Genomic DNA, 26,410 nt, shown 5'->3' with positions numbered 1-26,410 from the left:
ACACAACCACTCTAGCTATTCCCCTCTACTACTTTCTGTTTGGTTTGACATCAGCACTTTCCACATCGTCCTTCTCTTCAGGAATCAAAGCACCTTCCTTTTCCAAAAAATCTGCCAACTCTCCACTTTGAGCCATACTCATAATGATATCACAACCACCAATAAACTCTCCATTCACGTACAATTGTGGGATAGTGGGCCACGAACTAAATTCTTTTATCCCATCTCTCAATTCTGGATCTTCCAATACATTGTATGCAGCAAATTTCGATGGATCAACGCCTTGTTGTCCTAACGTCTGGATTGTGGCTCTAGAGAATCCACATTGTGGGAATTCAGGCGTCCCTTTCATGAATAGCACAATTGGGGTGGCTTTGATGGCACTGGAGATGGCATCTCTGATTTCAGTTGAAATGAATCTAGTTTGGAGTGACTATAGTAAGGAGTTAGTATTATTGTGCTCTGTGAAGATATGACGTTACGAGCTTGATACGTACTATTCTTGGACTGAATCTGGTATTGAAAAGAGCTCTTCTAAACATGCTTGGGTATGTTTTTTTGGGGTAAAGAAGTTGCTATGTAGGTTGCCCTCTTTTTATGATGCAATAAAAATATCTTTGGTGTGCTGAAGGTCGTGTGACTTTGCCAAAATGAAAACCAGTTTGTAAGCGAGATTTGATGCAGTCTCATTCAACTAAAGAAAGAGTACGAAGGATGAGGGTGAAGGTGATACAACCCAATGAGCTCTCATCGCATAGATGCTATGAAGTAACAAGGGTGAGGGTGCAATATTTTCGAAAGGCGATGTCCAGACATTATTCAGTCTAGGGGGGTACCCTAACAATTATGTTTAAACAAAACATCCACAAAATAGCACCATTAGCACGTATTTACACTTTCTTAGAAAGAATAACAACTATTGATTCCACATCGGGACCCGGCATGCTTACCTTATCCCCATATCATGAATTAACGCCACCAAAGTATCCAGAGAGATGGAAACTGTCACAAAACATAGGGTAGCGTTACAAAAAATGTATACGCGCATAACGATTTTTTTTGCAACAATTATTTCCCCAGCAGTATAAATTGAAATTGCATTTCCCCAAAAGTTGTACATTTCCTTTACACCACATTCTTCTTTACCCATCCACTATCATCACTTTTATTATGTTACTGCCTCGTTTATTAGCATCGTTCGCCACCATCAATTTGATTCAAGCTTACTACATTCCAGCAAGTGGAGAAGATTGGACAAAGTATAAACCAAGTTGTGATTATTTACCAGGAAGTTTTACCACTTTGCCATTCAAATTCGGAATTGTTGTGAATCCATATATTGTCACCAATGAAGGGGAGTTGTTGGAACCAGAAGTGGAATCTATTGAGAGAAGTATCACCACCAGTTTTGTTACATCTGTTGTTACTCCAGCTCCAAAAGCCACCAAGACTAAGGATATTATTGTTCAGATTACTGATGGTCAAGTTCAAAAAGTGAATGAAGAGTTGTGTGATCCAGAGGAGAAGAAGAAATTGGGATTAGACGAGGAGCATTATCATCAACATCATGATCATGATGGGTACTTGAGTGATAAGTATGGTGCCAAGTTCGATGATAAGTATGGGGACAAATATGGCGGCAAACACAAAGATGGCCACTACAATGAAAACCACCGAGATGGTGAGTTTTATGACAAGGATGAAAAGTTTGGTGATCACAAACACTTTGATGATGATGACAAGTACAACAAAGAGAAGCAATTTAATGATAAAGATTTTGACAAAGAAACCGTTTTGTCGAAAAGAGACGAATTGGAGATTGAAGATGCTCATGACATTGGAGGTGATATCAAAGATAAGCCATTCGATGAACATTCCAAACATTATAAAGACAAGCATGGATTAAAAGGAGATGATTACGATTATGAAAACAAACATCATTTGGAGAAAGGAGAAAAAGACCACAATGAATACTACAACGAACATGAGAGATCAAAACAATATGAAAGTCATGAAGGAAGCTATACTGAGCATAAAGACTTTAAAGAACGTTATCCTCATAATGATCATAAAGGACATAATCATAAAGATCACAACGATCATAATGGTGGTGCCCATGACTTTTTCCACGACGATGATTTTGCTTCACCGGTTTATTCCGTTGCTTGCTACACCAATGCCACGTTACGTATGTCATTACATGATTCCATTTTGCGTGACTCAGATGACAGAATTGGATGTATTGTATCTGGTCATCAATTCCAATTTGATGGTCCAACTCCTCAACATGGTGCTGTATTTGCTGCAGGTTGGTCGGTCACAAAAGATGGTCAATTGGCTTTAGGTAACTCAACTAAGTTTTATCAATGCGCTTCTGGTCATTTTTACAATTTGTATGATCAATCTATTGGATTCCAGTGTCATCCGGTCACTTTGGATGTGGTTGAATTGATCGATTGCTGATAAGAGTCGTTGCATTTTTGAAACCGTCTATATTGTCCTAAGGCGGTTTCCAAAATTTGACCATTATTTGTTCATTTTTTCTACTTTTTTTTTTAGGTCAAATAGCTTTCATAAAAGATTCTACGTTTAAACATTAAACGGTGTAAAAGCGTAGAGGTTGCAAAAAAGGTAGAACAAAAACGTTCATTTTGCAATACACAACCGAAACAAACTATAACTTTTTCTCCTCCAAAAGCTCATCAACATTTTTTACACTGGCTTCTTCTTCCTCTTCATCTGACTCTGTACCATCAAGATTGGATTTTGGTCCAGTGTAACTTCTCCATGCCCACGTGTAATAATAAATGACAGACAACATCCAAACACCACCATTGATAGCACACGTATAGTTCATGCTATCTTTATCGACATGAGTAGACTCTGGAAACATACTCATCGTGATTACAAAAATGATGAAACTAACGGTAATGACGTTGATGGCGGTGGAAATAGTCTTTCCAAAATAGAATGGGCCAGGAATAAACTTCTTTCGGCCGTATGGTAACACAATGAGTAGGACTGGAGTTCCCCAGGCCAAAAGATTCGAGGCGATTGCAAGCGAAAACAAAGCGCCAGAACCGGCTGAGCCTGGAATTATACACAAGCAGCCCATAACCAATGCACAACAACCGGCAAACATCGTTGCTCTGATGGGTACCTTGATTTTTGGGTCGACATACTTTACCCATTTGTAAACCACTGGTAACCCATCATCTCTAGCGAACGACCAAATCTGTCTTGACAATGCAATCATTAATGAAATTGCCATAAGGTATTGTCCCACACAGATTAACGACATGAATGCAACTGCCCATTTCTTTCCCAAGGCGTCGTATATAATCTGCGCCATTGGTGAACCTGTTTCAGAAGCAAGAACCCGGGCAGTATCACCATCTTTGATACAGGCCGCACACACAATCACAATGAACCACCCTAAAAACCCACAGGCGGCAATGGAACCTAAAATCCCCACAGGAATAGATCTCTGGGCATTCAATGCCTCCTCTGAACAATGAATACACGAGTCAAATGATCCAATTGTCCACAACGCTGGGTTCCAAGACATCAAGGCGCTCCATCCCATTGGCCAGTCTCTTCTATTCTCCCACTTGCCAAATATAAACCCTCTTGAGTTAAAGGTATTGTGTTTTGAAAATCCCACTGGCACAGCAATGATAAAAAGTAAAATCAAAAACACATTAACACAGATTGAAACTGTTTGAAACTTGGCAGCATGTTTAGTTGTCAAGCATGCAATTACCACGTTTAAAATGATTGCAGCGGCAAACACACCATAGGTTTTTGGATTTGTTTGTTCAAAATTGTTGTCTTTGGAAAGTGAAACAGCTGATAAGACCTCAACCGCAAAGCCATAAGTGATGCTGCATATGGCACCAGTTAAACCGAGAGAATTTGAGCATCCAATCAAATAACTCAATCCAACCCTAATGCTGTCAGGGCAGTAATAATTTGCGTAATAGTATAATCCTCCACTGGTGGGTATAGCACTACCCATAAAACTCATGGAGAGACCTGTACAGAAAATCAATGAGCTAGCAATAAGCCATCCCCAGACTAAACCAGCAGGTCCAGCGTTTAAGCCTGAAGTTAAAACTGACGCTATACTCGGAACTAGGCCCATGATCGAGAAAGCAATGCCAAATACTTGTATAGTTGAATAATGTCGTCTCAACTCTTGTTTGTAACCAATTTGATGCAATAAATCAACATCCCCACGATTGTGTTGTGGATCAACAAACCTAACCTCAGAAGCGTTTGTATGAACGTTTCGCAAACTAATTACTGGTGAAAACGTCCTCATTCTTTTAAAAAAGGGTGTGATGATTGCATCAACACATCAATCCAAGACATGGCCCGAATTGTTTCGCTTTTATAAACTTGGGTTCACTTCATGTTGTAAATACGTTCGAAACTTCCCCTCAAAGCCAAAACCTTAACCTTCAAGCTCGTGCATAATAGCTGTGAAGTCATCAATCAAATATTTGAATTCCATCGATAACCACAAAAGATATACGCCACCATAATTTTGATAATGCATTAAGGATTTTCACTCCTCTAAACAAGCAACTATTCCAAAAGAAGTGAACGGGGTAGTTGAATCAAGACACTTAACCAAAAGTGATGTGTCTATCGGATATTGTTGTGCGTAGCACTTTCGGAGCTCGTTACACGAAGCTTAATGTTGTTCCCCCTCCCTTCTTTTGTTATTTTAGTCTTTGTTCACAACAATATGATCATAAAAGGCAACAAGCTTGTTACAACAAAACCTATCCGTAAAATGTAGATTGCCACTTTTGTATGTTTAAACTTCGTGGGGTATTTGATCTTCAAGATTAAAGTTCTGTCCGTTCCACTAAAACAAAAAAAAAAATATGTCATGAACTTCCCCACCGGAAATTAACAGCAAAAGTCAAACACTCGGCATCGTTACCATATGTCACATCGAACCTTTTTTATTTGGTGCAAATAACTTGCGCCCTGAGTTTCCAAATGGGGCTAGATGTGTTAAAGTTAGAAGCGAAAGATAATGAATGCAACGTTTTTCACCTCGCCCCACTCCTGTGCCAGAAAGATCATCAGCACCTCAAATGAGGGGTATCAATAAGTAGCAGATATCCAGCCAAAGGCGAAAACAACAACAAAGTGTGAAAAATCTGAGTACGTATGCTAGACAATTCTTATCTCACTCCAAGCTTGGTCAAAATTTAAGTGTTGAATTTAGTGACAGGATAACTGCCAGTGTTGTTGTTTGTACTTTTTTGAAGTAATTTTGAAAGGCTGAGATTAATTGAGCCCTTCCAATCAACCAATGCACGATACTTTGCCATCGGATACGGCTTTCCTGAATTCAAAAAAAGTCAAATTTATAATAGTAATGTCTCCACTAAATGACAGGAGTCATATGAAAGTATAATTTGGTTTAGGTTATCGATCCACAAAAGATTTTCCTGGACCGACATTTTACCATCCATTTGCAATATCAGAAACCGTAAGAGTTACCTAACAAAAGCTTACTACCTCTTTTATGGTTCGTTTCTATTAAAAATTACTATTAATCTAAGATAAAGGATCAAACAAGTTTTGTAATTTAGTATTACGAAATAGTCGCATGCCCATTGTACTGCCATTGACATAATCCCCTTGCACTCTTGCTTTTGTAAACCTTGTGTCAACATCAGCTAAGCCATGGTGCCAGTTCTTCAATAATGTCCACGTCACTATAGCGTAGATCAATCCACCTAAATTATCAACTCTCCAGTGATGGTCAAAGTACAAGTCTGCCCACCACTGGCCAAGTACATTAATGACACCCAACAACTTGAAACTTGACCACCTAGAGTAGTGACATACAAAGAAACAAATCAAGCATGCAAAAGCAGAATGTAAAGACGGGAATGAGGCAAATTTGAGGGGAGTGGCGTAGTATACAGCCCTGTGGTAAAAGATTGAAAACTTTTTGTCTTGCGATGCTTGGCCATCGCTATAAATCATGTCAAATGTGGGGACTTTGTTGTCGCCGTACAACTTTATAAATGTTGGCGGAGCATTAGGGAAGACCAAGTAAGTGAATAGCAAAGCCATGTTTTGAAGACCCATACAAAATGTAAAGAGTCTCACGGCACCGGGAGCATGCCATATATAGAGCCATGTGCCAATCATAGGAGGTACAATGAAATGAACTGGGACGTGGAATACCCAAGCAATGATATTTTTGGTCTTATAAACTGGTTGCTTAAATGCAAACAATATATTAAGAACAATCCATGCCGAGCAAAGCAAAATTACTGGAATTTTTCTCCACCATTTGTTTATGAACTCCTCGGTTGTTGCTTCAGTTTGTAGTGGTTTGAAATGGTAGTATTCAGAGTCGGCCGATGTCGCATTTAATTCAAACAACTCCTCCTCCTCTGTAAAATTATTTAGGTCGCTCGTAGGTGATAGGGTTGATGACCCCGCAGTTGAAATAGATGGTCTTGAGCTAGCTGTGGAGGAAGCCATGCCACTGTTTCCACTTTGCATCAAGACTGATGATACTTGTAATGGTTTCAACTTGAAGCCATAGTTTGGCTGTGGCAACATCGAACTTTCAAAAGACCCATCCTCCTCATTGTTGTAGTAAAAGTAATTAAGGATATATGCACCGAGGCAAGTGAGTAGTACTCCAGTAATGGATCCAATAGGCAGTTTCCCAATGTCAAAGAAATAGGTATCAAAACGGTACAAAAACTTGTAAAAGATCTGGTCTGGTCTTGGAATATAATTGATCGACGAAGCTACCAACACGCACACCATGACAAAAACAAAGTCGATACCAAAGTCGATTCCAAATTGTTTCCAAGTTCTGTCATTCAGTATTGCCAAAGCCAACTTGGTGACCAAAAAATGAATATACTTCACCACTTTCAATAGGAGGAGAAGCAGTCGAGTTGATACACGTTTGACTATGGGATGAGTTTTAACTAGTCCTCGCTTTATTAGTTGCTTCACCAGCATTGCGGTGTGGGACTATAGACTTGGGTTCAATATTTTGTTTATATGGTGTTGAAAGAGAAAAAACATCTCGCGGTTGCAAGTAATAAAATTCGTTTTTTTCTTGTAGATTGGAGAGAGATATCGATTATCGGATAATCGCCGAAAGAAACCACAAATGAGGAGGAGGATGAGGAGGAGGAGGAGGAGAAGCAATTGTTGAGAGCCTCGAAGTTTGACATGGTCCTCATAATTACACATTCTTCCAAATAGAAACACCTTTCGCTCTTCTATTCTCAAGAGATTGTTGTTCAACATTACAAACACAATTTCTACAGGGCAGATTATACAAATCTTCATGTATTTTATTTGATGGTTGGTAATGTCTCTTTTACATAGCAGCCAAATCACCGAATTTTTCTCTATAACCTGGAACAACCCATTTACCGTTCTTGACCATATAAGCAGTCTTTTCATCCAAATCTGGTCTGACCTTGGCAACGTCATCAACAGTCAATTGATCAAATGGTCTAGCACTTTCGATATCCTTCAAAGTGGCTTTCAATTCATCAATCTCTTTAGTAACTGATTTTTCAGTCAATTGAGCATTTTCAACAGCCTTTTGTTCAAAAATCTCAATATTTTTCAAGTTCTTGGAGACATCAATAGTGACTGGCTTGAATGAAGAGACAGCTTTTTCGATTTCATCGACAACTTTCGAATTCTTCAAGATTTGTCTATAACGGTTGAAGTCAACTTCAGTAGATTGACTAGACAAGTCTATGTATTGTTTCTTGGCTTCTTCGTGTCTCTTTTTGAAAGCAGTCAATGAGGCTGCAGTCGATCCAGTCAATCCCAAACTTTTGATAAGCTTAGCAAAATCGACCTTCTTGGCAGCTTGTTGAGCAACTGATGACATTGTTGATATGAATAGTTTAATCTAGGGCGTTGATTCTTCTCAGTTTGTCTTTCAATTCGTCCTTCAGTTATTTTTTTTCCTCTCTTTTCTTTTCTCGCTTTTGTCTGAAATACCGGATTTTGCTGTGATTTTCTCTCAACCAATGAAAAAATTACAAAAAATTGGCTTCAATCACACGACTGGTTTTAACTACAATTTCGCAGCCATGTAAAGAGTTACGCCACAAGAAATGATTGAGAAGAAGGCTTCGATAGCAAAGTAGACCCTTGCTCTTTGTTGTTTTTGCGAATCGGATGCAGGATTTGGTTATGGGTTCTTAGAGCTGACGTAAAGGTTAAGTTGTGGGAGACCAATTCTTGGAAGCCACAACCACAAGGCGATCTTCATTTAAAAGGTAATAACGTGTTCCCTTATTCGATAGGAGACTTGGGTTTGTTATCAATCTCGGAAACTCGTCCAAGCCACCTCAACCAAGACTAATAGAGATTCCGATAAACTGCTTACTGATCTGCCTGGTTGTCTTCGATCAATATCCCACTCGAGCTCCAAACCACTTGCCCCAACACATCTAGACATTGACGGTGGATTAAGAACTTTTTTAGGTGCTATATCTTGTTGAGTTCAAACACTGCAGAGTTTGTGCCACAAAATGGAAAAGGAGATTGAGTTTCCCGCGACAGCCCAAAGAAGAAAAAGATCTGTGTGCTTAGATCAGACCAAAACAGGGAACCTAAGAACTGTACCCGCGAAGAATCACCATGAAGCTGCAAGATAGAACGCTGCAAAAGAACCAGATGAAGGGTCTACATCAATTCATTGTTGACTTGAGAAATTCCAAGGATCAAGAGGAAGAATACAAGAAAATTCGTACTGAGGCAAATAGTATTCAAAATAAATTTCAATCCACCACGTTGAACAACTATCAAAAGAAAAAGTACATTTGCAAATTGATCTATATATTTATTCTGGGCTATTCCGACTTGGTCAACTATGGGTTGAATGAGTCCATCGAGTTGATAAAATCCAACACTTTCAGTGAGAAGAAATTAGGTTATCTTGCCGTTGCTATACTTTTGAATAATGAGAGCCCGAATACCAAAGCTTTGTTCACTTCTAAAGAACATTTGAATCATACATTGGAAGTTACTCATCCTTACCTAGTACAAGACCTACGATCTACAGATGAAGAAGTCAATTGCTTAGCGATACAGATGATTGCAACATGTTTTACAGTGTCAGACACCACGATTTATGACGGCGACGGTAATGCGATGCAATGGATAGAACTCATTGATGCCATTTTTGCTTCTGCAACATCTCCATTGCAGAAACCTGTTGTTAAACAAAAAGCATTGATCACCTTAAAGTCACTTCTTCAGTTATATCCCGAGGTCATCATAAAAAATAACAATTGGATTCCTCGCTTGTTGAAGATAATGGAGGAGTCAAAAGATATCGGAGTTGTAACTTCAGTTGTACCTTTACTAGACTATATCTTGACCATTAGACCACAAATTGTTAGGTCAGTGCTTCCTTCTGTTGCACAGAGACTATACTCTTTGATAGTATTGAATGAGTGTCCCCCAGAGTACTACTACTACGACACTCCGGCTCCTTGGCTCATTGTAAAGCTTTTGCAATTTGTGGAGAACAACTTTTTAGTGTCTAGTGATGGGATACAATTTTCAGTGGACAAGATCGATGGTGCCACTTTGAACCAACTTCGTCAAATTGTATCCAAGTCTATTCAAAATGCATCCCATCACATAAAAGGCCTACCGAACAGAAACTCAAGAAGCTCCATCTTGTTTCAGGCAGTCTCATTGGCTGTATTTTTGGAGGCTTCTCCTGAAGCTATCGCTGGTGCATCCAATGCACTTTTAAATCTCATTATGTCCCATGATACCAACACCAGATATCTAGCTCTTGATGCGTTGATAAAGCTCACTGCGAGACTGGAGTCACCTTACTTATCCTCGAAGGACAAGTTTGGAGAAATTTTGCCCGTTTTTATCAACTTACTCAAGGATAAAGACATATCTGTGCGAAGAAAAGCATTGGACTTGCTTTACACTATCTGCAATGATGACACATACTCAGTTATTTTGAATGAGTTGTTGCTCTACTTCCCTCATGCTGACCAGCAAATGAAACAGGAGTTGGCTATAAAAATTGCTGTCTTGGCAGAGCAATTTGCAACGGATTCTACGTGGTATGTCACTACAACGCTTAAGCTACTCTCCATTGGAGGCGGTTCTAATGCTAATGGCGTCGGATTTATTAGTAATGAAGTGTGGGAAAGAATTGTGCAAATAGTAGTGAACAATGATGATTTGCACAAGAAAACAGCCAAGATGATTATCAACTTGATGAAGAAACCATTTGGCGATTCGCATTCTCCTGTATCGGAATATTTGATCAAGGTGGCTGCGTTTGTACTAGGTGAATTTGGACACGAGGTAGACGACGCCAACGACAGCAATATTGGCGTGCAATTTCGCTTACTTTATGACGCTTATTTTGGTGTTTCAATCTCCACTAGAGCAATGTTGTTGAGCACCTATCTCAAGTTTCTCGTCAAGTTCCCCGAAGCTGACTTTGTTCCAGAAATCGTTGACTTGTTTGAAGTAGAAACGCAATCATTAGACTTGGAGATTCAAGGTAGAGCATACGAATACTTGAAGTTGTCAACGGTACATTCAGACTTTAGGTTGGCCAAGACTGTGATCAAACCTATACCTGCATTCAACCAACAGGAAAGTCCATTGCTCAAAAGACTTGGAGTTTTGGCAAACCGCCCTGGTGTTAGTAGATCTAAATCGAGAGTGTTGGCAAGGAATATCAAAACCAAACCAGCGAATGGTTTCAATAATGGTATCACTGAAGGGGATGTCAGTGCAAAAAAGAGTAGTGCCTTGACTACCAATTGGTACTCTGGCTTCCATAGATTGCTCCATTTTGATGCTGGAATATTCTTCGAAAACAATCTCATCAAGATTACTTATAGGTTGGTGAAAAATGGGAATGAATTTGTCATTCAATTCACCGTTGTCAACAACGCTCACAAAACCGTTGGCGAGACCATCACTGGATTTAATATCCTTAATCTTGAATCGATGGCAAAGAAGGAAGACCCTAGCTATTTACTTAGAATATTGCAAGTCCCCGAATCCACCATTGAAAATCAAAGCCAAATGGATATAAGTATAAAAGTCAGAGGCGTGGTCGAAAATCACGAAGACCCAATTATCTCCATCACCTTTATGTGTGGCGGCTCTTTTAACCATTTGAGTTTGAAATTCCCTGTTCAGCTTATAAAGACCCTCACTTCTGCCCCCATTCGAGGAGCAGATGAGTTTGAAAAAAGATGGGGTCAAATTGGTGAGCATTTAGGACTCGAAAGAGGTGAGAGTAGCGTTGTTGTGCACTTGTCACATAGACACGATGCAGCACAAATCTGTCGCTCCTTATCTAGGATAGGGTTTACTGCTCTTACTGAATCCAATCACGGTATTGACGTTATTGGCGCGGGAATCATTCACACCCAAAAGTCAAATTATGGAGTTCTTGTCAAATTGCTAGGCTTGGATACAGAGGGTAAAGAGTTAAAGATATCGGTGAGGTGCACTGGTGGTGGGGTGGCAGAAATAATTGCATCCACAATGGAGGAGATTTTTGTAGGTAAATACCACTAAAAAAAGTGGAAATAGTAGAATATTGCATGAAAATTTGTGCCAAAAAAACAATTAACTAGTACAACAATCGCCAGGACGACTATCTTCGAGTCTAGAAGTGATAATCTTCGAGAATCATACGGGAGGACCCCACACAAACACAGCACTTCTTTGTTTCAAAGCCTAGATTATATTGGTAGTCATTTTAGAAAAAAAGTCTTTGTAAAAACTACCCAATTCCGTAATATACATGCAGGGATGACAAAAGTTTGTTGTTACGCCCGATAGACACATCCCCACTCAATAGTGAGACAGTCCTTTGGAATATGGAATGTTTACAATTCCAACAAACAATTGAATCACATTTCTTGACGTGGGCTTCAGTGTATACATTTTTGTGCAACTTTGTCTCATGCGAAAACATAGTTTTTGCTCTTTTAGTCAAAAAAAAAGATTTCCTAATCGGGAATGTAAATTCGATTTTGCAACAATTTTTTAATTTTATTCATTTTTTTCCTATTTCAAGACTGTATTGTGTTTGACCCATCCGGGAAGTATAAAACTATGCAAGAATGTCGAGATTGAGAATCTTTAGATTTGAAGCCGACATCAGCACCGCCCGACCAGAACAATGCTTGCCAATCAGCTCCAACTCATCTTGTTGTGCTATTTTGCCAACCTTTTACAAGCAGCACCAGCACCTGCCATTGTCACAGTTGTTCAAACCGTCACATCTGGAGATGCTTCTTTACAAACAAGTGCAGCTGGTGCGAATGATGTCCAACAAGCAGCAACACCAGCATCAAATGTTGATTTAGGAGCAACTACGGCGGCTGCAGCCACTGTCGCTGCTACCACCACTTCATCAGGATTTTGGAACGATTTATTGAACAGTCTTCAATGGATTTTGGAACGATTTATTGAACAGTCTTCAATCATCTTCAGCTGCATCATCATCATCATCTTCTTCTTCCAGTGATACCTCAACTGGGTCTTCAAGTGGCTCTTCATTTTCGAGCTTTTTAAGCAGTTTATTTGGTGGAAATTCAGACTCAAGTACTTCATCCACTGCATCAACAAGCTCAACATCAAGTAGTTCAGGCGGTTCGAGCTTTTGGGATAGGTTATCTGGTTTGCTCTCGGGATCGGGATCATCAGATTCCTCAGCATCAACTACAGCAGTTGCAACCCCAGCTAATACTGTTACCCCATCAACAAGCTCATCCGAATTGGGATTCACTACTTCGTCATCGCAAGCACAACCATCCACCTATTCCTCATCTTCATCCTCATCATCTCCTTCCGATATTTACGCAGCCATTGCAGATTCAGATGACGTTGATGCTTCGTTTGCCACTGATATTTTAGACGCTCATAACCAATACAGAGCACAACATCAAGCTGGTGACTTAGCCTGGGATGTTGACACCTACAACTACGCCAAGAACAATGCTGACAATTACGATTGCTCAGGTATATTGACGCACACCCACGGTCAGTACGGTGAAAACTTGGCAGCTGGTTTCAAAGATGGACCAAGTGCTGTTAAAGCATGGTATGATGAAGGTGAAACATATGATTATTCCACTGCCAACGAGTACAATCACTTTACTCAAGTTGTTTGGAAAGGATCTACAAAGGTAGGTTGTGCGTACAAAGACTGTAGAAGCACTGGTTGGGGATTATACATTGTATGCGAGTACGATCCAGCAGGTAATATTATTGGTTGGAATAAAGCAAATGTCTTGCCTTAAAGAATTTAGCCGTTGTATAATACCATTCAATTCTCGTTATAGTAGTTTAGTTTAAAAGAAATCATTGTTTGTCTGTTTTGGCTTAGAATACAATCTTGTCGGTGAATCTTGGGTCTAGCATTTGGTGCATTCAAATTATTGATATTAGCTATTTTGGATTCGATTCTGTTGACATCTGAGGCTTAATAACGTGTTGTAAGTTTTTACTTCAACTTTCAAACAAAAGCACATGGACGGATTATGTAAGCCACGACAATATAAAATTTTCAAAGATGCGTTTTTTACACCAGCCCTCACTTTCCCTCTGCAGCCACTAATGCCGAAGTATGTTTTCGAGAATGGCCTAAGAAAAGTCCTACCGTACTATGTCAACTATCAAACACACGCAAAACAGAGATGGGTGGGGCGTACCTTACTTGACACCTACATCAATGATTTCGGTGAGCTGGCAGAGAGTGTAATTAAGGACATTGAACAATGTAAACTATATATTGTTAGCAATGTAGGCACATCTCTTCCTAGTGAGTCATTGACTGGTTTTGATGTATTGTCACTGAGGAAAGTTGAGAGCAAGGACGTTATCCACCATTTAAAACACAAACACGAGCCAGCAATACCTTGGCATGGGGAAATCCCCATAGTTTACGAAGATGAGGAAATCATCGTTGTAAACAAGCCGTCTGGAATACCTACTCACCCTTCTGGTAACTACAACTGTAACACGCTTTCCGAAGTTGTCAAAGATATGTACGGATTCGATTCGATTTGGACCTGTCATCGTCTCGATAAAGTAACAAGTGGAATATTAATATTATGCAAATCCAGGAATTCTGCGGTCAAGTTCCTGAATTTATTGCAAGACAAGAGGAATAGAGTTAGAAAAGTGTACTTGGCTAGAGTGAAAGGTGAGTTTCCTGTTGGGAAACAGATCTACAACTGTCCCATTTTTGCTGTAAACATGAATGGGTATCTACAGCCTGGAGATTTAAAGAACTTACAAGCAGATACAACAACCATATTCCAAAGTATAAAGTACAGTAAGATCCTTGACGAAAGTGTTGTGAAGTGTCAGCCAATAAGTGGAAAATTTCACCAGATTAGGATTCATTTACGTAATCTAGGCTTCCCTATATCAAATGATCACTTTTATAACCCTGATGAAACATCTAAAACGTATTTTGCCAAATCAAAGTTGGAATTGGAGTTGTACGAAAAGTTGTTTCAATCTCACCCTGAATTCAAATTCACAGCCGCATCAGATGATCTACTCAATATTCCAAAAACTATCAATTTGTTAAACATAATCAACTATAACGCAAATCCCATCATACAAGAGCAGTTGATGGAGCTCAAGCATTCACACTCTGTCGACTTGAAATCACGAAAGTCAACTATATGTCCAGAATGTGAAAGACCGTTGTTTGATGAAGATTATGTGGCAAACTCGTCAATATATCTTCACGCATACACTTTCGAGTATGATGATAGCCGTTTTGAGACTGAGTTTCCACCTTGGGCAAATATTTGCTAACTACTTTTTCAAGATCTTGTTGGTTCGCTTATTTGAAAAAGGGAATCTCACTCTTCTATCTAAAAGTCCCTTTGCTCCATAACTGTATTGAACGTTTTTTAGCTGTTGAGGACTGGGGTCTTTTGATTTATTGTACAAATTTTTTAAATCATTCCATTTGTTGTCTTTATCTAGTAGATCCAAACACATGTTTTCCAAATCTCTCAATATCACCTCGTTTTGCTCCTGATTGACGGGTACCTTGAGAACATGGAAAACAAAGATACCAAACAAGCGATCGTTATTCCGGTGATTTGAAAAGTTTTGCAACGATTTAACAAACAACTCTTTGAATTGCTTTTTCGACTTTGTTCTTCCGCAAGCAGATTGCATTGGCAGGGGCTTGCTGTCAAAAAACTGTAAATCTTTATATTTCGGTCGGCTTTTAAATCCGGATTCTAAATGACGATCATTTAACATGGGTAGCTGGTGCATGTTGAAAACAAGCGAGATGTTGGACTTTCTAAAATTGGAAAGTATATGATCTCGTGGAAACAATTGCACTGATAAAAATGTGTTTCTCATAATTGGATGAAAATTCTTTAAACGGTATCGCCTCTGTAACAATTGATGTACCACATTATCAACTCCTCGGACTTGTGAACGGTCATTGGGGAATATCAGTGTTTGAAAAGGCTGTAGAATTTTGAGTTTTTTGGGAAGCCGTACTGGTGCTGCTTTGACAGAATCGTACCTTGATTTGGCAACTGGGGGCACCATCAGTGGAGCGGCCATCTTTCGCACACCACATTTCACCGCGTTAGATATGACACCTGTCGATTTACTCAAAAACGTCTGGAGATTACTCATGTACTCTATTACTTCTATAAATTACTTAATTATGTATTTTTTTTCTTCCCTTTAAGTTTGACTTTCTGTCGGTTGCCACAATTTTACCGTTGTGTCTGCGGTTGCAAAAATAAACAACTTTGGATTGAAAGCAACAATTTTGGGTACTTGGGTCGTCTTCAAAATATCATTTGATCTTGATAAAGTCACTGGACGCTCAGCATCAGCTTTTAAATTGCTTAAATCAAATATGTGGATTATCGATTTTGGACTGCCTACTAGCAAGAACTTCCCACAAGGTGTGAAAGAGCAGCACCCATCGTACGGATACTCAGTCGACATCCATTGAGGATCATTTTTATAAGATAACCGCACAATTGCCATAACTCTACCCAGAAAAGCATCTAAGATGTAGTGTTCGCGTGAATCAGTTGATATCAATATGAGCTTACCATTGTTTGAAAATTCCAACTTGTTCCATAGTTGATTCTGTAGACAGGGTATGTTGACTTCAACAAACGGTCCTTTATCAAATGTTTTTAGGTCATATAATCCCAATGTTCCGTTTCGAGACTCACCTAGTGGGTACCTACCAATCGCAACAACTACCCCGTGTGGGTCAAACCCACAAACTGAGTTTTGGCCAATGGAGATACTACCAATTGCAGATGAAACTTTCAAATCCCAAAACTTTACAGTTCCATCGTAGCTTGAACTGGCAAATGTATTGTGCACTGGGTTTACCTTGATATTCGATACCTGAGCTTTGTGACCCTTAAAGTAACGAATGTATTGGTTGCTTGACAAGGAAAGATATCTTATTGTGTCATCCTCCTTTGTTTCGGTAGTACTAAGTGCATCAGGCGTTGACGCGTACAAACAATTAAGGCCCTCATGCGTGAATCTTGCCGAATGTGCACCATACTTTTGCGACTGAATGTCTTTATAGTGGATTCCTTTGTGACAATCATACAACTGTATGGATTTGTCTACACCAGATGAAATCAAATATTGACCAGTATCGTCAAAATCTAGTGACGTGATTGATGTTTCGTGATGGTAATTGAACAATTTCGTAGGCTGAGATGAAGCTAGAACCTGACCAGTGATTTGAATCGTAGACGAGCTTGCATGTGAAGGGTTAATGTGTTTCGTTGACGACGTGTGTAGTCTGTATCCATTTGACATTGATATCTAAATGTGGGTAAGGTGGGTCTCACAAGAATGTAATTGCGAAGTTACCTTTTTGAGTCCTTGACAATATAAGCTAGATTTCAAATTTCATTTTTCTCCTATTCCATTTTTTTGTGTAACAAAATAACTCAAAGTCAAAATGACGGCATTCGCAATTCTCACTTTCTTATGACCACTACTCGACCATACTTTTTTGAGTTAACCAAGTTTATCACACCACGTAAAACGCATACGATTTACCCATCTAAACTACCCAACAATCAGTCAAATTGTACTCACAAACAACTCATTGAGCTATGTCCGAACCCGACGTGCCTTTCAAAGTGAAAGCAATCTTTGACTACAAATCCGAGTACGAGGACGATTTGAACTTTGATGCCGGTCAAATTATCACAATTACATCAATTGAGAATGATGAGTGGTATTCTGGGGAATACAATGGCAAAGAAGGAATGTTTCCCAAGAATTTTGTTGAAGTGTTGGTTGCTCCCGTTGTTCCCGCCCTGAATAGACCAACCAAAAAGCAAGAGCTAGTATCTGATACGAAAGGGCCAACTCAGGTAAGTTCGCCATCAGCCGAAAACGTATCTGTCCGTCATATTGAGAATAAACCTGAGAGTGGTGAGCCTTTTCAAAATAACCCACAATCACTGCCCACTTCGGCAACAAAACAAAGCCCTACTGCAGGAAAAGTCCCACTTCCTCAGACATTTGCTTCAAAGCCAAAGGACCCTTACAGTATCAAGAAACAGTTCGTAGCTGCCCCTACATCAACGTATGTCCCCAAGATTCAACCAAGAGATGAGTCTAATTTAGTTGCCCATCCAGTCCATGAAACCAAGCATCTGGAAGATATTGTCAAGAGCACTCCTCAGGGTGAGCATGAACAAGAAGAGGATGATGCTGGACCCAAGGTTTCTTTGAAGGAGCGTATCGCTTTGCTTCAAAAGAAGCAACAAGAAGAAGCCGAACGTGAAGCTGCCGCATTAAAGAGGAAAGAGGAAAAGAAGAAGAAGCAAGCGGAAGAAAAGGAGCGATTGAAGCATTTGAGGGAACAGAAAAGTGGAGAACAACATATCGCAACAGAGGAAGTTCACGAAGGTGCAGAACCTTCAGGTCCTGGAGGTGAATACAATGCAAGTGGCGGCGCTGAACATCAATCTACTGAGGAATTGCATGCACAAGTTCTGGGCAATGAAGTACCACAGAATGATAATGGCGAGGAATTTGTAAACCCTCCATCAAGTCCTGGTGCTGATGATGCGCCCGCAGAAGAAGACAAGGATATAGAAGAAGAGGAAGGGGACGATGAGGAAGACGACGAAGAGTTGAAACGTAGAAGACTTGTCGAGAGGATGGCAAAGATCTCTGGCGGAAGAAATATGTTTGGTATGATGGGAATGGCTACACCATTTGGAGCTCCAGGAACTGGCCAAGCAACAAAGAATCCAAAAGCTGCAAAAGACGAGGTTGATGCAACTGGCTTGTCAGAAAGCAAAAAGGACGTGCCATCGAGAGATTTAGAACCGTCATCGCCACGTAGAGGTGCACCGACATCTCCACCAGCACCACCAGTGTCTCCACCAGCACCTACATCTGCTCCTACCGTTCCCGGTTCCGAGCCAACGAAGCATGATCCAGCCCCCACATTGGATCCAACAGCAGGTGCTCACCCAACTATCCCTGTAAGTCGTCCTAAGGCTTTCGATGAGTCAAAGATTAGTCACGAAAGCTCTTCAATGGCTGAAGATGACGAGCCTTCTGACTCAGACCAGGCGGAGTTTATTACTCAAACGGATATCGACAAACAGGAACAACGTCATCACGAAAGAGCTTCTGATAGTGAAGACCACGCAAATACAATCACGCTCCAAAAGCACCGTCCATTCGATGGCGAGGCCACCGGCTATGAAGCTGATGAGGACTTGTCTGATTTGTCCAAACCGCAAGATCACCGGTTGTCTGGTTCACATCAACGTCGTGAAGCGGAGTTTAGTGAACCTGAGGGCCATGGAGCAAATGAAATTAATCCAGCGGGGTCTCGTGGACAATTGCAAGATGAGCAAGCTCCGCCAATTCCTCAGAGACATGGTTCTCAAAAGAGTACTGATAGAAGTAGGCCACCCCCACCCATGCCACCAATTCCAGGATCCATGCCACCTCCTGTTGATCGCGAGGTAAAGGCAGAGCGTCGAAGATCACACCCTGCACCACCCCCACCTCCACCGTCTGCACCACCTCAGCAACGTGCTCATATTCCTGTTTCTCCTTCACTGTTGGCGGGTGAGAAACACAGGGACGTGGTCGATAGCAGCTCTGAAGAAGAAGAGGGAGATGATAATGCCTTTGAGTTGGTTGATAAACCACCTCATCATTCTGCACCACAGAGAGCCCATACTGTGTCGTCTGGTGAGACCCGAGCTCACCCCAGAAGTGCCCCACCTCCAATTCCTGGCAGTGTTCCTCCGCCACCGATCCAGGGAAGTGTGCCACCCCCGCCTGTGCCAGGGGCAGGCCCACCGCCCCCTTCAATTCCAGTAGGTGAACCTCCAAAAAGAGCACTGACAGAAGTTCCACCTTTGATGCAAACGTCAACAGGCGCATCGGTTGGATCAGTTCCAGGCAGGAAGTCAACGGATTCAATGTCGAGATCAAGGTCACTCAAGGGAAGTGGAAGAGATCGAAGCCAAGCGGAAATTACCTTGGAGCAATTGGAGTTTGAGATTGCCAATATCAAGTCGACATCTACTTGGTGGTTAAAGAATGAATTGCCCGAGTCATTGGTCACTAAAATTGGCGTTGACTTAATTTATGAAGTTGATACCAACAAGATTCACAAACGTGGAGGCAGAACTACCATCTATCGTGACTATTATGTTCTCTTTTACGATTTGTCACAATTGGTGTTTGAGTTGGAGTTTGATGAAAGTGATCCTAGAAATACCATACGTTTAGTTAATCAGTTCATCAAACCTTACCCAGCCATTCGCAAAGATTATTTAGAAAATAATCATCGTGAATTTGGTTCTGAAATTGTCAATACAGCTGCTCATTATCTTGGATCCAAATTGGATAGCAATTTCATTATGCACATTTCCCAAAACCCTCAATTGAAATCAAAGTTATTACCACCAATTGGTAATAAATCATATGGAGTTACCATTTACAAGAATTTCAATAATTCCAATGTTTCTAAAATTGACGATATTAAAGCAGGTGATATTTTGTGGATCAAGAATGGCAAGTTTAGTACACACAAGGGTATCATTGGTAGTAAGTCAGTCACTGTTGGTGATGGACCCGATAACGGTACGTGCGCAGGAGTTATTTATGATTTTGATCCCAAAAAGGAGAAATTCAAAGTTATCGAACAAGATGCTTCTGGTCACATTAAAAAGGAATCGTACAAGATTGGTGAGTTCAAGAGTGGTAAAATAAGAGTTTTCAGACCAGTTTCTAGACAGTATGTAGATTGGTAGTTTTTGAGATTTTACATATGTTTCAATTTATACTAAATTGCAAAATTTTATTACTATACACTTGTAAAGTTAGTACTATCTCAAACCAAACACGATTCCATCCTAGACCAGAGTTGAGTGAGCAAAGGGAGTCTGATATGTGAGGAAAAGCAGCACTATCTAAAACACAAAATTTCGCAAAGTGGATGAAAAGCATCTAACAGTTAGGTTAGTAATAAATACACAGGAAACCTGAGAAGCTGATAATTGTAGACATCGTTATGAAAAGCAATTACTGAATGGATCAAGTTCTCGTATCTGTAATTTTATCTTTTTCTTTTTCATTGAAGGAGGTTACGGGGTCGGTGCGTGAGGAGGTAGTAGCTAGCACATGAAAGAACAACTGAAAAACCTGGGTGAAACCTGGGAAAGAAGAAAAAATTGGAAAGAAAAACCTAGAAAAGATAAACCGTAAGTTAAACAAAGCAGTGGAAACAAACGTTGAGGTTTATCAAATGACAACTGAACTTGCCAAAAAAAAAAAGGGGGAGGCGGAAATCATCAAAAATACCAAAGAACAACTTTTTGAGGGACGTGTTTAGGAAGCAACAGGGTTGGGGGCACATACTGATCATAAAAGATTGGTGTTTGTTACTTAATAGCATGATTGGGGAAGTTTCTAATCGCAATACTGGGTTGGAAGGCTAGTGATGCTTGATAGACTATGTGAAAGTTTGCTAGTAATAAATAGTGTTGTGACTTGTATGTATAACATGGACTTTTATGCCTTATGGTGAATTACCTACCTATCGATAAAAGGAACAAGGAGTGAAAGGATGACAATACTTACCAATTTTATTAAAAAACGTCGTTGACTGATTCTCTAATTATAGAGGCGCAAAACATGATCAGACTCTCTTTGTTGCCTCACTCATATCGATACTCTGGACTATTATGGACTCATGATTGATTGATTGATTGATTGATTGATTGATTGATGATTGGTGGAAAGAAATGTGTGATGTATGGAATGTGATATGTGTGTGTTTAAGGAGACCCTTTTGAGTTTTTTGTCATGGGTTAATTTGTATTCCTAATAAATCACGTCACACAATAGAGAAATTGATCTTTGTGCACACCCCGAACCACAACCTAAAATGCCGAGGCAACAAAGTCAGCGAGAAATTAGCAAACAACATTAAACAAACAGCAAACAGCGAACAGCAAACTACCATCTTTCCCTTTGATGTTGTCACAACAATGGATGATCAGACATTGTTCAATTTCACGACAAAATATAGAAACTCAGCCCGTGATTGTTATAATGCATTTGACTGATGTTGTTAAAGGAGACCATTGGCAACCTCTATGTAGAGCAACAAAGATTGTATAATCAATTCTTGCTAGAGTCGTTGTGCTGGCTCTTTCTTTACGCCTTTAGAACAAGGTGCTCCGCCTTGTGAGAGTCGTCATAGTAGCAATTGAAGAAAGCTCTCAAATAAGGTCCACAATTACGCCATACACTCTACATTGAAAAGACCGAATTTCGAGTTTCTGCAAAAGTCCAATTACCACACCACAACTGTAAGTACTCTCTAGTCACACAAAAATGCAACAACTTTATTTAGTCACAAAAATTGCATCATTCCATATCTGTGTGTGTAAAGTAGTAAGTTGGTTTTCAATTGCTAAAAAAAAAAGAATTAAAATTGTATTGTACTTTATTGTTTTGTGTGTGGTTTTATGTAATAAAATTTCATCCACCCAAGGAATACATATACAACTCAATTGCTCTTTTCTTTTTCCAAAACACTTTTTCAAAACCCTCCCTCAGTTATCCTTGAACTATTGGTAAAGAGTGACTACATCAAGGCAAAACTGCTTCAGAAACTACTTTTCAAATCAAATTGCCAAAGGTTGCCAGTTATCATCACGCGCCATGCCACAACCAATTCAGGAATTGGACCCTGATTTTTACATCTCATACAATTATCCAATTGATGAGAAAACAAAGAAAGTCAGTTCTCAATCAGAGAAAGCATTGTATACATTTGTCGAGTATTTATACGATAAAGGATTTGCTGCATCAATTAGACCAGGTGATCCTACACACTTGTTGATTTTCATCAAATTATCCCCTTACAAGTTCATTGAAGAAGCTGAAAAGGATTTGATCAAGAATTATGAGTTTGGTGTTACTGCAAAAGATGATGAGTTTAGTGCAAGAATTAGAATCATCTACCAATACTTGACAAGTACCAAGAAACTTGGAGGGTGCGGGATAGTACCTGGACAAGCTCCATACGAAGAAGTTGTCAATATCGTTCCTGTTACTAGTGCGTTTGATGAGAGCAGAATTGTTGAAGATTTGAAAGATACCTTCACCAGACCTGAATTATCTGCCAACCAGATCAAGAGAACATATGGAGTACAAATTGCTCTCTACTTTGAGTTCTATAAGTACTACATTTATTGGTTATTTGGGTTATCAGTATTGGGAATTTTCCAGTATTTCAAAAAGTCGAAAACTTACTCATTAGGGTACACGTTTCTCAATTTACTTTGGGGTACTTTCTTTTTGGCATTTTGGCATAGAAAGCAGCAATACTTGGTTAATTTGTGGGGTGTTCAAAACTCACATCTCGTTGAAGAGCATAGTTTGGAGTTGGCAGAGATTAATGAACGTTTTGAACCACAATCATCATATTTACACAAGAATAATACCGAGGGTTTTAGATTTGTCAAACAATTGTTTTTTATCCCCATTGCTTTGGCATTTGCTGCTGTTTTGATTAGCTACCAATTGGGTTGTTTTTTTATTGAAATTTTCTTGACTGATCTTTACGATGGACCAGGAAAGTCATACTTGACATTGTTGCCAACGGTTTTGATTTCCGTGTTTGTGCCAATCTTAACCATCATTTACAACCTTGTTACAAGTGTTGTCATCAAGTTGGAAGGACACGACACACAAGTCAGTGAAAATCAATCAGTTTTGATCAAGGCATACGTTTTAAACTTTTTGACTAGTTATGCACCATTACTTATCACGTCATTTTTGTACTTGCCCTTTGCCCATTTAGTTGGTCCTCATTTGGGTGACATTCAAACCACCATTTCCACATATGTTGGTGAAAACAGATTTTATGCCAAATATTTGACAAAATTGAAATCTCAAAAGGAGTTTAAGATTAACCAGGGCAGGTTGAATGCTCAATTTTTTTACTTTGTTGTCACTAATCAAGTCTTGCAAGCATTTTTAAAGTATATTTTGCCATTATTGATTACAAAAGTAGTCAAGTTGTATCAAACTAAGGTTCAAAAGAAGCCACAATTGCAAACTTCAGCAGATGATCCATATGAAGCTCGTTGGTTACAAAATGTCAGACTCTCATTGGATTTACCTGAGTATGTCGTTGATGACGACTTTAGAAGTGTCGTTTTGCAATATGGTTACTTGATTTTATTTGGTCCTGTTTGGCCATTGGCACCTTTGGTTTCATTGATCTTCGCAGTTGTTTTCTTCAAATTGGACCACTTTAAATTATTCAATGGAAACTACTTTAAACCTCCCATTCCTAAGAGAGTGGACTCGATTCACCCTTGGAACTGGGCATTGTTTTTATTGACTTGGTTAGGATCTATCGTTTCTCCTGTTGTTACCGCCTTCTATCGTCATGGTACTGCTCCACCAAAGACTATGGGTCAATTTGCATTGGATAATGCTAGTGTTAATATTTCTTCCTCGGCCAAGTTGGTTTTGTTGATGTTGTTTACTGAGCATGCATTCTTATTCTTGAGTTATATTTTGTACAATTTGAGTGAGTTGTTCAAGAGTGGAGTTGAATGGGAAAATGACTTTGTTGATAATGATATAAAATTGAGACACGACCACTATTCCAAACACGTCAAACCGACTATCAAAGTGGTTAATGTACCAGCATGGAACGAATTCACCGTTGACTCCACCTTGGACTTTACACCCCCTAGTGCCGTTGAGCCAGTTGACGATGTTGCCGCTGAGAAACTCCCATCAAAAAAGCAAGGATATTCTACGTCTACGCAAGCAAGTGAAACAACTGTTCATTCACGTTCGGAGCAAGCACGCGTAATTGCTGAAAAGGAAAGACTTTTGAGGGAAAGACAAGCGGAATTGGCCAGATTGGAAAAGAGAAAGCCGGAAGACTCAAGTGCTACTAACTCGTCTGCGGAGTATAATAGGTTAAATAAAGACAAGGATGCAAGTGACTCCATAATTGAAGCCAAGTCAGATCCAAACAGCAAGAAACACTATAGTACTATTGATAACAATACTCACGTTAGTGATGGCAACAATAAGGAGAAGACTGGCACTGATAAAACCACTCATACCAATGAGTTACTTCAAGGCTCATCCCAACTTCCTCCAGCTCCTAATGATAAATCCGCAACTGTTGATACAAACAAATACACCACTCATTCTGAAAACGCCGCAAAGGCTGGAGAGCGTGCTCCTGGTGGAGCTGGTCTTGCAAGCGCCGCAGCAGCACCTCCTTCGAAGAAAGAGAAGGAGAAGGAGCGTGAGCAGCAATTTGATACCAATCCGGCTCCAGCAAAGGAAAACAAGTCAGGAATTAAGAATAGTAACGCTCCTGCCACAGAACAGAGAAAAGCATTGGCAGCAGGAGACGACAAGTTCAATGGCAATTCCGATACCCAAGTGGAAAAAGATAAATCCTCTTCTGGTAAAGGATCCAATCTGAATTCGAAGTCTTCAAAGTCACAAAATGGAGACAAACTGAGTGGTGCAGATAATGATGAAAGCTCAAGCAAAACCTCGGAAACTGATTCACAAAAGGAACCTAAACGTAAGAGATCTGGTTTGAAGAAGTTATTGAACAAAATATAAGCTGGTTTGACAAATCATATATCTTTTGTTTATTCCAATCAACATTTTTAGCTTCGTACCTGTTGTAGTTTTATTTACATTTTTAGTTCTCTACTTTTGGTGGTCTAGCTCCGAATATAGATGACCCTACTCTGACACTTGAACTTCCTTGTTTGATAGCTTGCTCGAAATCGCTACTCATACCCATACTCAATTCAAGATCCAAATTGTATTTTTCATCCAACTTGTGCTTCCATTCAACTAATTTTTTGAAATCATAATTCTCTTCATGATCCGATTTCGATTCTGAGATTGAACCTATTGTCATTAACCCAACAAGTTTCAACTTTTTACATTCATCGCTTTGAATGTACTCGATTGTCTCTTCTAAATCCGACATTTGTAAGAAACCCGATTTTTGTTCCTCGCCTGATGTGTTAACTTGAAGGTACACATTGATAACATCACCTTCTTTTCTTTCTCTGGCATTGTTCAATTGTCTGCATTTCTTCAAACTGTCCACTGTTTCAACTGCCCATAAATTTGAAACTTTATTACTGAGATCTTTGCATTTACCCAGCTGCAACCCACCAATGAAATGCCAGCATATATCTTTAGGTAACTCTTCTGATTTGGCAACTAGTTCCTGGACATAATTTTCGCCAAAATGTCGTACTCCAATAGAATACAATGCCATTATATCGGATGAAGGCTTGAATTTTGAAACTGCAACTAATTTTGTGTTTGGATTCAAGGCGTGAACTTTTGCAAGTATGGTATTGTAGTTGCTCTCCAACTCCGTAGCTCTAGATTTTGTAGGTTTAGGAAATGACGACGACATATAACGAAAGAAAACTCTTGTGTTGTTTAGTATGGTGTGACTTCTTGTAGGTAATTTCATGACTTTGCAGAAGTTGATGTGAAATTTGGTGAAAGAAAAATAAAAAAAAAAATGACATTGAAGAAATCGGGGTTTCAAATATGGAGAGGTTGGACTACAAGATAACCATAACCACGTTAGAGTTTTGCAAAAAGCTATGCTGTGTGCCCCATTTAGAACATCCTTTTTTTTTGTAAATCTTTGCCTCTACAGTAACATTTTGTAGTGTCTATCTACTCTAGTTTATCCTTCTCTATCATCTCGGGCGAAGAGATGGAAGCAAAAAAAAAAAAAACTTCGATTTCTGGAAAA

At 39.6% G+C, this 26,410-nt stretch overlaps 12 protein-coding genes and 1 pseudogene across 13 annotated transcripts; 6 read left to right on the top strand and 7 right to left on the bottom strand. All coding sequences in view use genetic code 12, as the record gives it.

Annotated features, from left to right (window-relative positions):
* Positions 1-28: 28 nt before the first annotated feature.
* On the bottom strand, positions 29-542 carry CPAR2_208780 (monothiol glutaredoxin; the record flags this gene model as incomplete). The annotated part of the gene is made up of 2 exons (XM_036809800.1): positions 29-433; positions 498-542. The coding sequence occupies 2 exons, from the start codon at positions 540-542 to the stop codon at positions 29-31; spliced, it is 450 nt and encodes a 149-aa protein (XP_036666401.1).
* Positions 543-1,170: 628 nt separating this feature from the next.
* PIR32 (Pir32p) lies at positions 1,171-2,463 on the top strand (the record flags this gene model as incomplete). Its single annotated transcript, XM_036809799.1, has 1 exon — positions 1,171-2,463. One exon carries the CDS (start codon positions 1,171-1,173, stop codon positions 2,461-2,463), a length of 1,293 nt encoding a protein of 430 aa, XP_036666400.1.
* A 211-nt stretch (positions 2,464-2,674) lies between these two features.
* Positions 2,675-4,324, bottom strand: CPAR2_208760 (uncharacterized protein; the record flags this gene model as incomplete). The annotated part of the gene is made up of 1 exon (XM_036809798.1): positions 2,675-4,324. The coding sequence occupies one exon, from the start codon at positions 4,322-4,324 to the stop codon at positions 2,675-2,677; it is 1,650 nt and encodes a 549-aa protein (XP_036666399.1).
* A 1,256-nt stretch (positions 4,325-5,580) lies between these two features.
* Positions 5,581-7,017, bottom strand: CPAR2_208750 (phosphatase PAP2 family protein; the record flags this gene model as incomplete). Its single annotated transcript, XM_036809797.1, has 1 exon — positions 5,581-7,017. One exon carries the CDS (start codon positions 7,015-7,017, stop codon positions 5,581-5,583), a length of 1,437 nt encoding a protein of 478 aa, XP_036666398.1.
* Positions 7,018-7,384: 367 nt separating this feature from the next.
* ATP7 (F1F0 ATP synthase subunit d) lies at positions 7,385-7,912 on the bottom strand (the record flags this gene model as incomplete). Its single annotated transcript, XM_036809796.1, has 1 exon — positions 7,385-7,912. The coding sequence occupies one exon, from the start codon at positions 7,910-7,912 to the stop codon at positions 7,385-7,387; it is 528 nt and encodes a 175-aa protein (XP_036666397.1).
* Positions 7,913-8,670: 758 nt separating this feature from the next.
* Positions 8,671-11,607, top strand: CPAR2_208730 (uncharacterized protein; the record flags this gene model as incomplete). Its single annotated transcript, XM_036809795.1, has 1 exon — positions 8,671-11,607. The coding sequence occupies one exon, from the start codon at positions 8,671-8,673 to the stop codon at positions 11,605-11,607; it is 2,937 nt and encodes a 978-aa protein (XP_036666396.1).
* A 908-nt stretch (positions 11,608-12,515) lies between these two features.
* Positions 12,516-13,340, top strand: CPAR2_208720 (annotated as a pseudogene; the record flags this gene model as incomplete). Its single annotated transcript has 1 exon — positions 12,516-13,340. A coding segment is annotated over one exon (825 nt).
* Positions 13,341-13,569: 229 nt separating this feature from the next.
* Positions 13,570-14,871, top strand: CPAR2_208710 (uncharacterized protein; the record flags this gene model as incomplete). The annotated part of the gene is made up of 1 exon (XM_036809794.1): positions 13,570-14,871. One exon carries the CDS (start codon positions 13,570-13,572, stop codon positions 14,869-14,871), a length of 1,302 nt encoding a protein of 433 aa, XP_036666395.1.
* CPAR2_208700 (uncharacterized protein) lies at positions 14,872-15,720 on the bottom strand (the record flags this gene model as incomplete). Its single annotated transcript, XM_036809793.1, has 1 exon — positions 14,872-15,720. The coding sequence occupies one exon, from the start codon at positions 15,718-15,720 to the stop codon at positions 14,872-14,874; it is 849 nt and encodes a 282-aa protein (XP_036666394.1).
* A 51-nt stretch (positions 15,721-15,771) lies between these two features.
* Positions 15,772-16,887, bottom strand: SWD2 (WD-repeat containing protein; the record flags this gene model as incomplete). Its single annotated transcript, XM_036809792.1, has 1 exon — positions 15,772-16,887. The coding sequence occupies one exon, from the start codon at positions 16,885-16,887 to the stop codon at positions 15,772-15,774; it is 1,116 nt and encodes a 371-aa protein (XP_036666393.1).
* A 302-nt stretch (positions 16,888-17,189) lies between these two features.
* BBC1 (Bbc1p) lies at positions 17,190-20,372 on the top strand (the record flags this gene model as incomplete). The annotated part of the gene is made up of 1 exon (XM_036809791.1): positions 17,190-20,372. One exon carries the CDS (start codon positions 17,190-17,192, stop codon positions 20,370-20,372), a length of 3,183 nt encoding a protein of 1,060 aa, XP_036666392.1.
* Positions 20,373-22,290: 1,918 nt separating this feature from the next.
* IST2 (Ist2p) lies at positions 22,291-25,239 on the top strand (the record flags this gene model as incomplete). Its single annotated transcript, XM_036809789.1, has 1 exon — positions 22,291-25,239. The coding sequence occupies one exon, from the start codon at positions 22,291-22,293 to the stop codon at positions 25,237-25,239; it is 2,949 nt and encodes a 982-aa protein (XP_036666391.1).
* An 82-nt stretch (positions 25,240-25,321) lies between these two features.
* Positions 25,322-26,119, bottom strand: CPAR2_208660 (uncharacterized protein; the record flags this gene model as incomplete). The annotated part of the gene is made up of 1 exon (XM_036809788.1): positions 25,322-26,119. The coding sequence occupies one exon, from the start codon at positions 26,117-26,119 to the stop codon at positions 25,322-25,324; it is 798 nt and encodes a 265-aa protein (XP_036666390.1).
* Positions 26,120-26,410: the final 291 nt, after the last annotated feature.

The sequence above is a fragment of the Candida parapsilosis genome, contig 005809 (assembly GCF_000182765.1).
Source record: "Candida parapsilosis strain CDC317 annotated contig 005809".
Lineage (NCBI taxonomy): Eukaryota > Fungi > Ascomycota > Pichiomycetes > Serinales > Debaryomycetaceae > Lodderomyces > Lodderomyces parapsilosis.
Note: the sequence above shows the minus strand (reverse complement) of the source record. Positions and strands in the feature narration are given on the sequence as shown.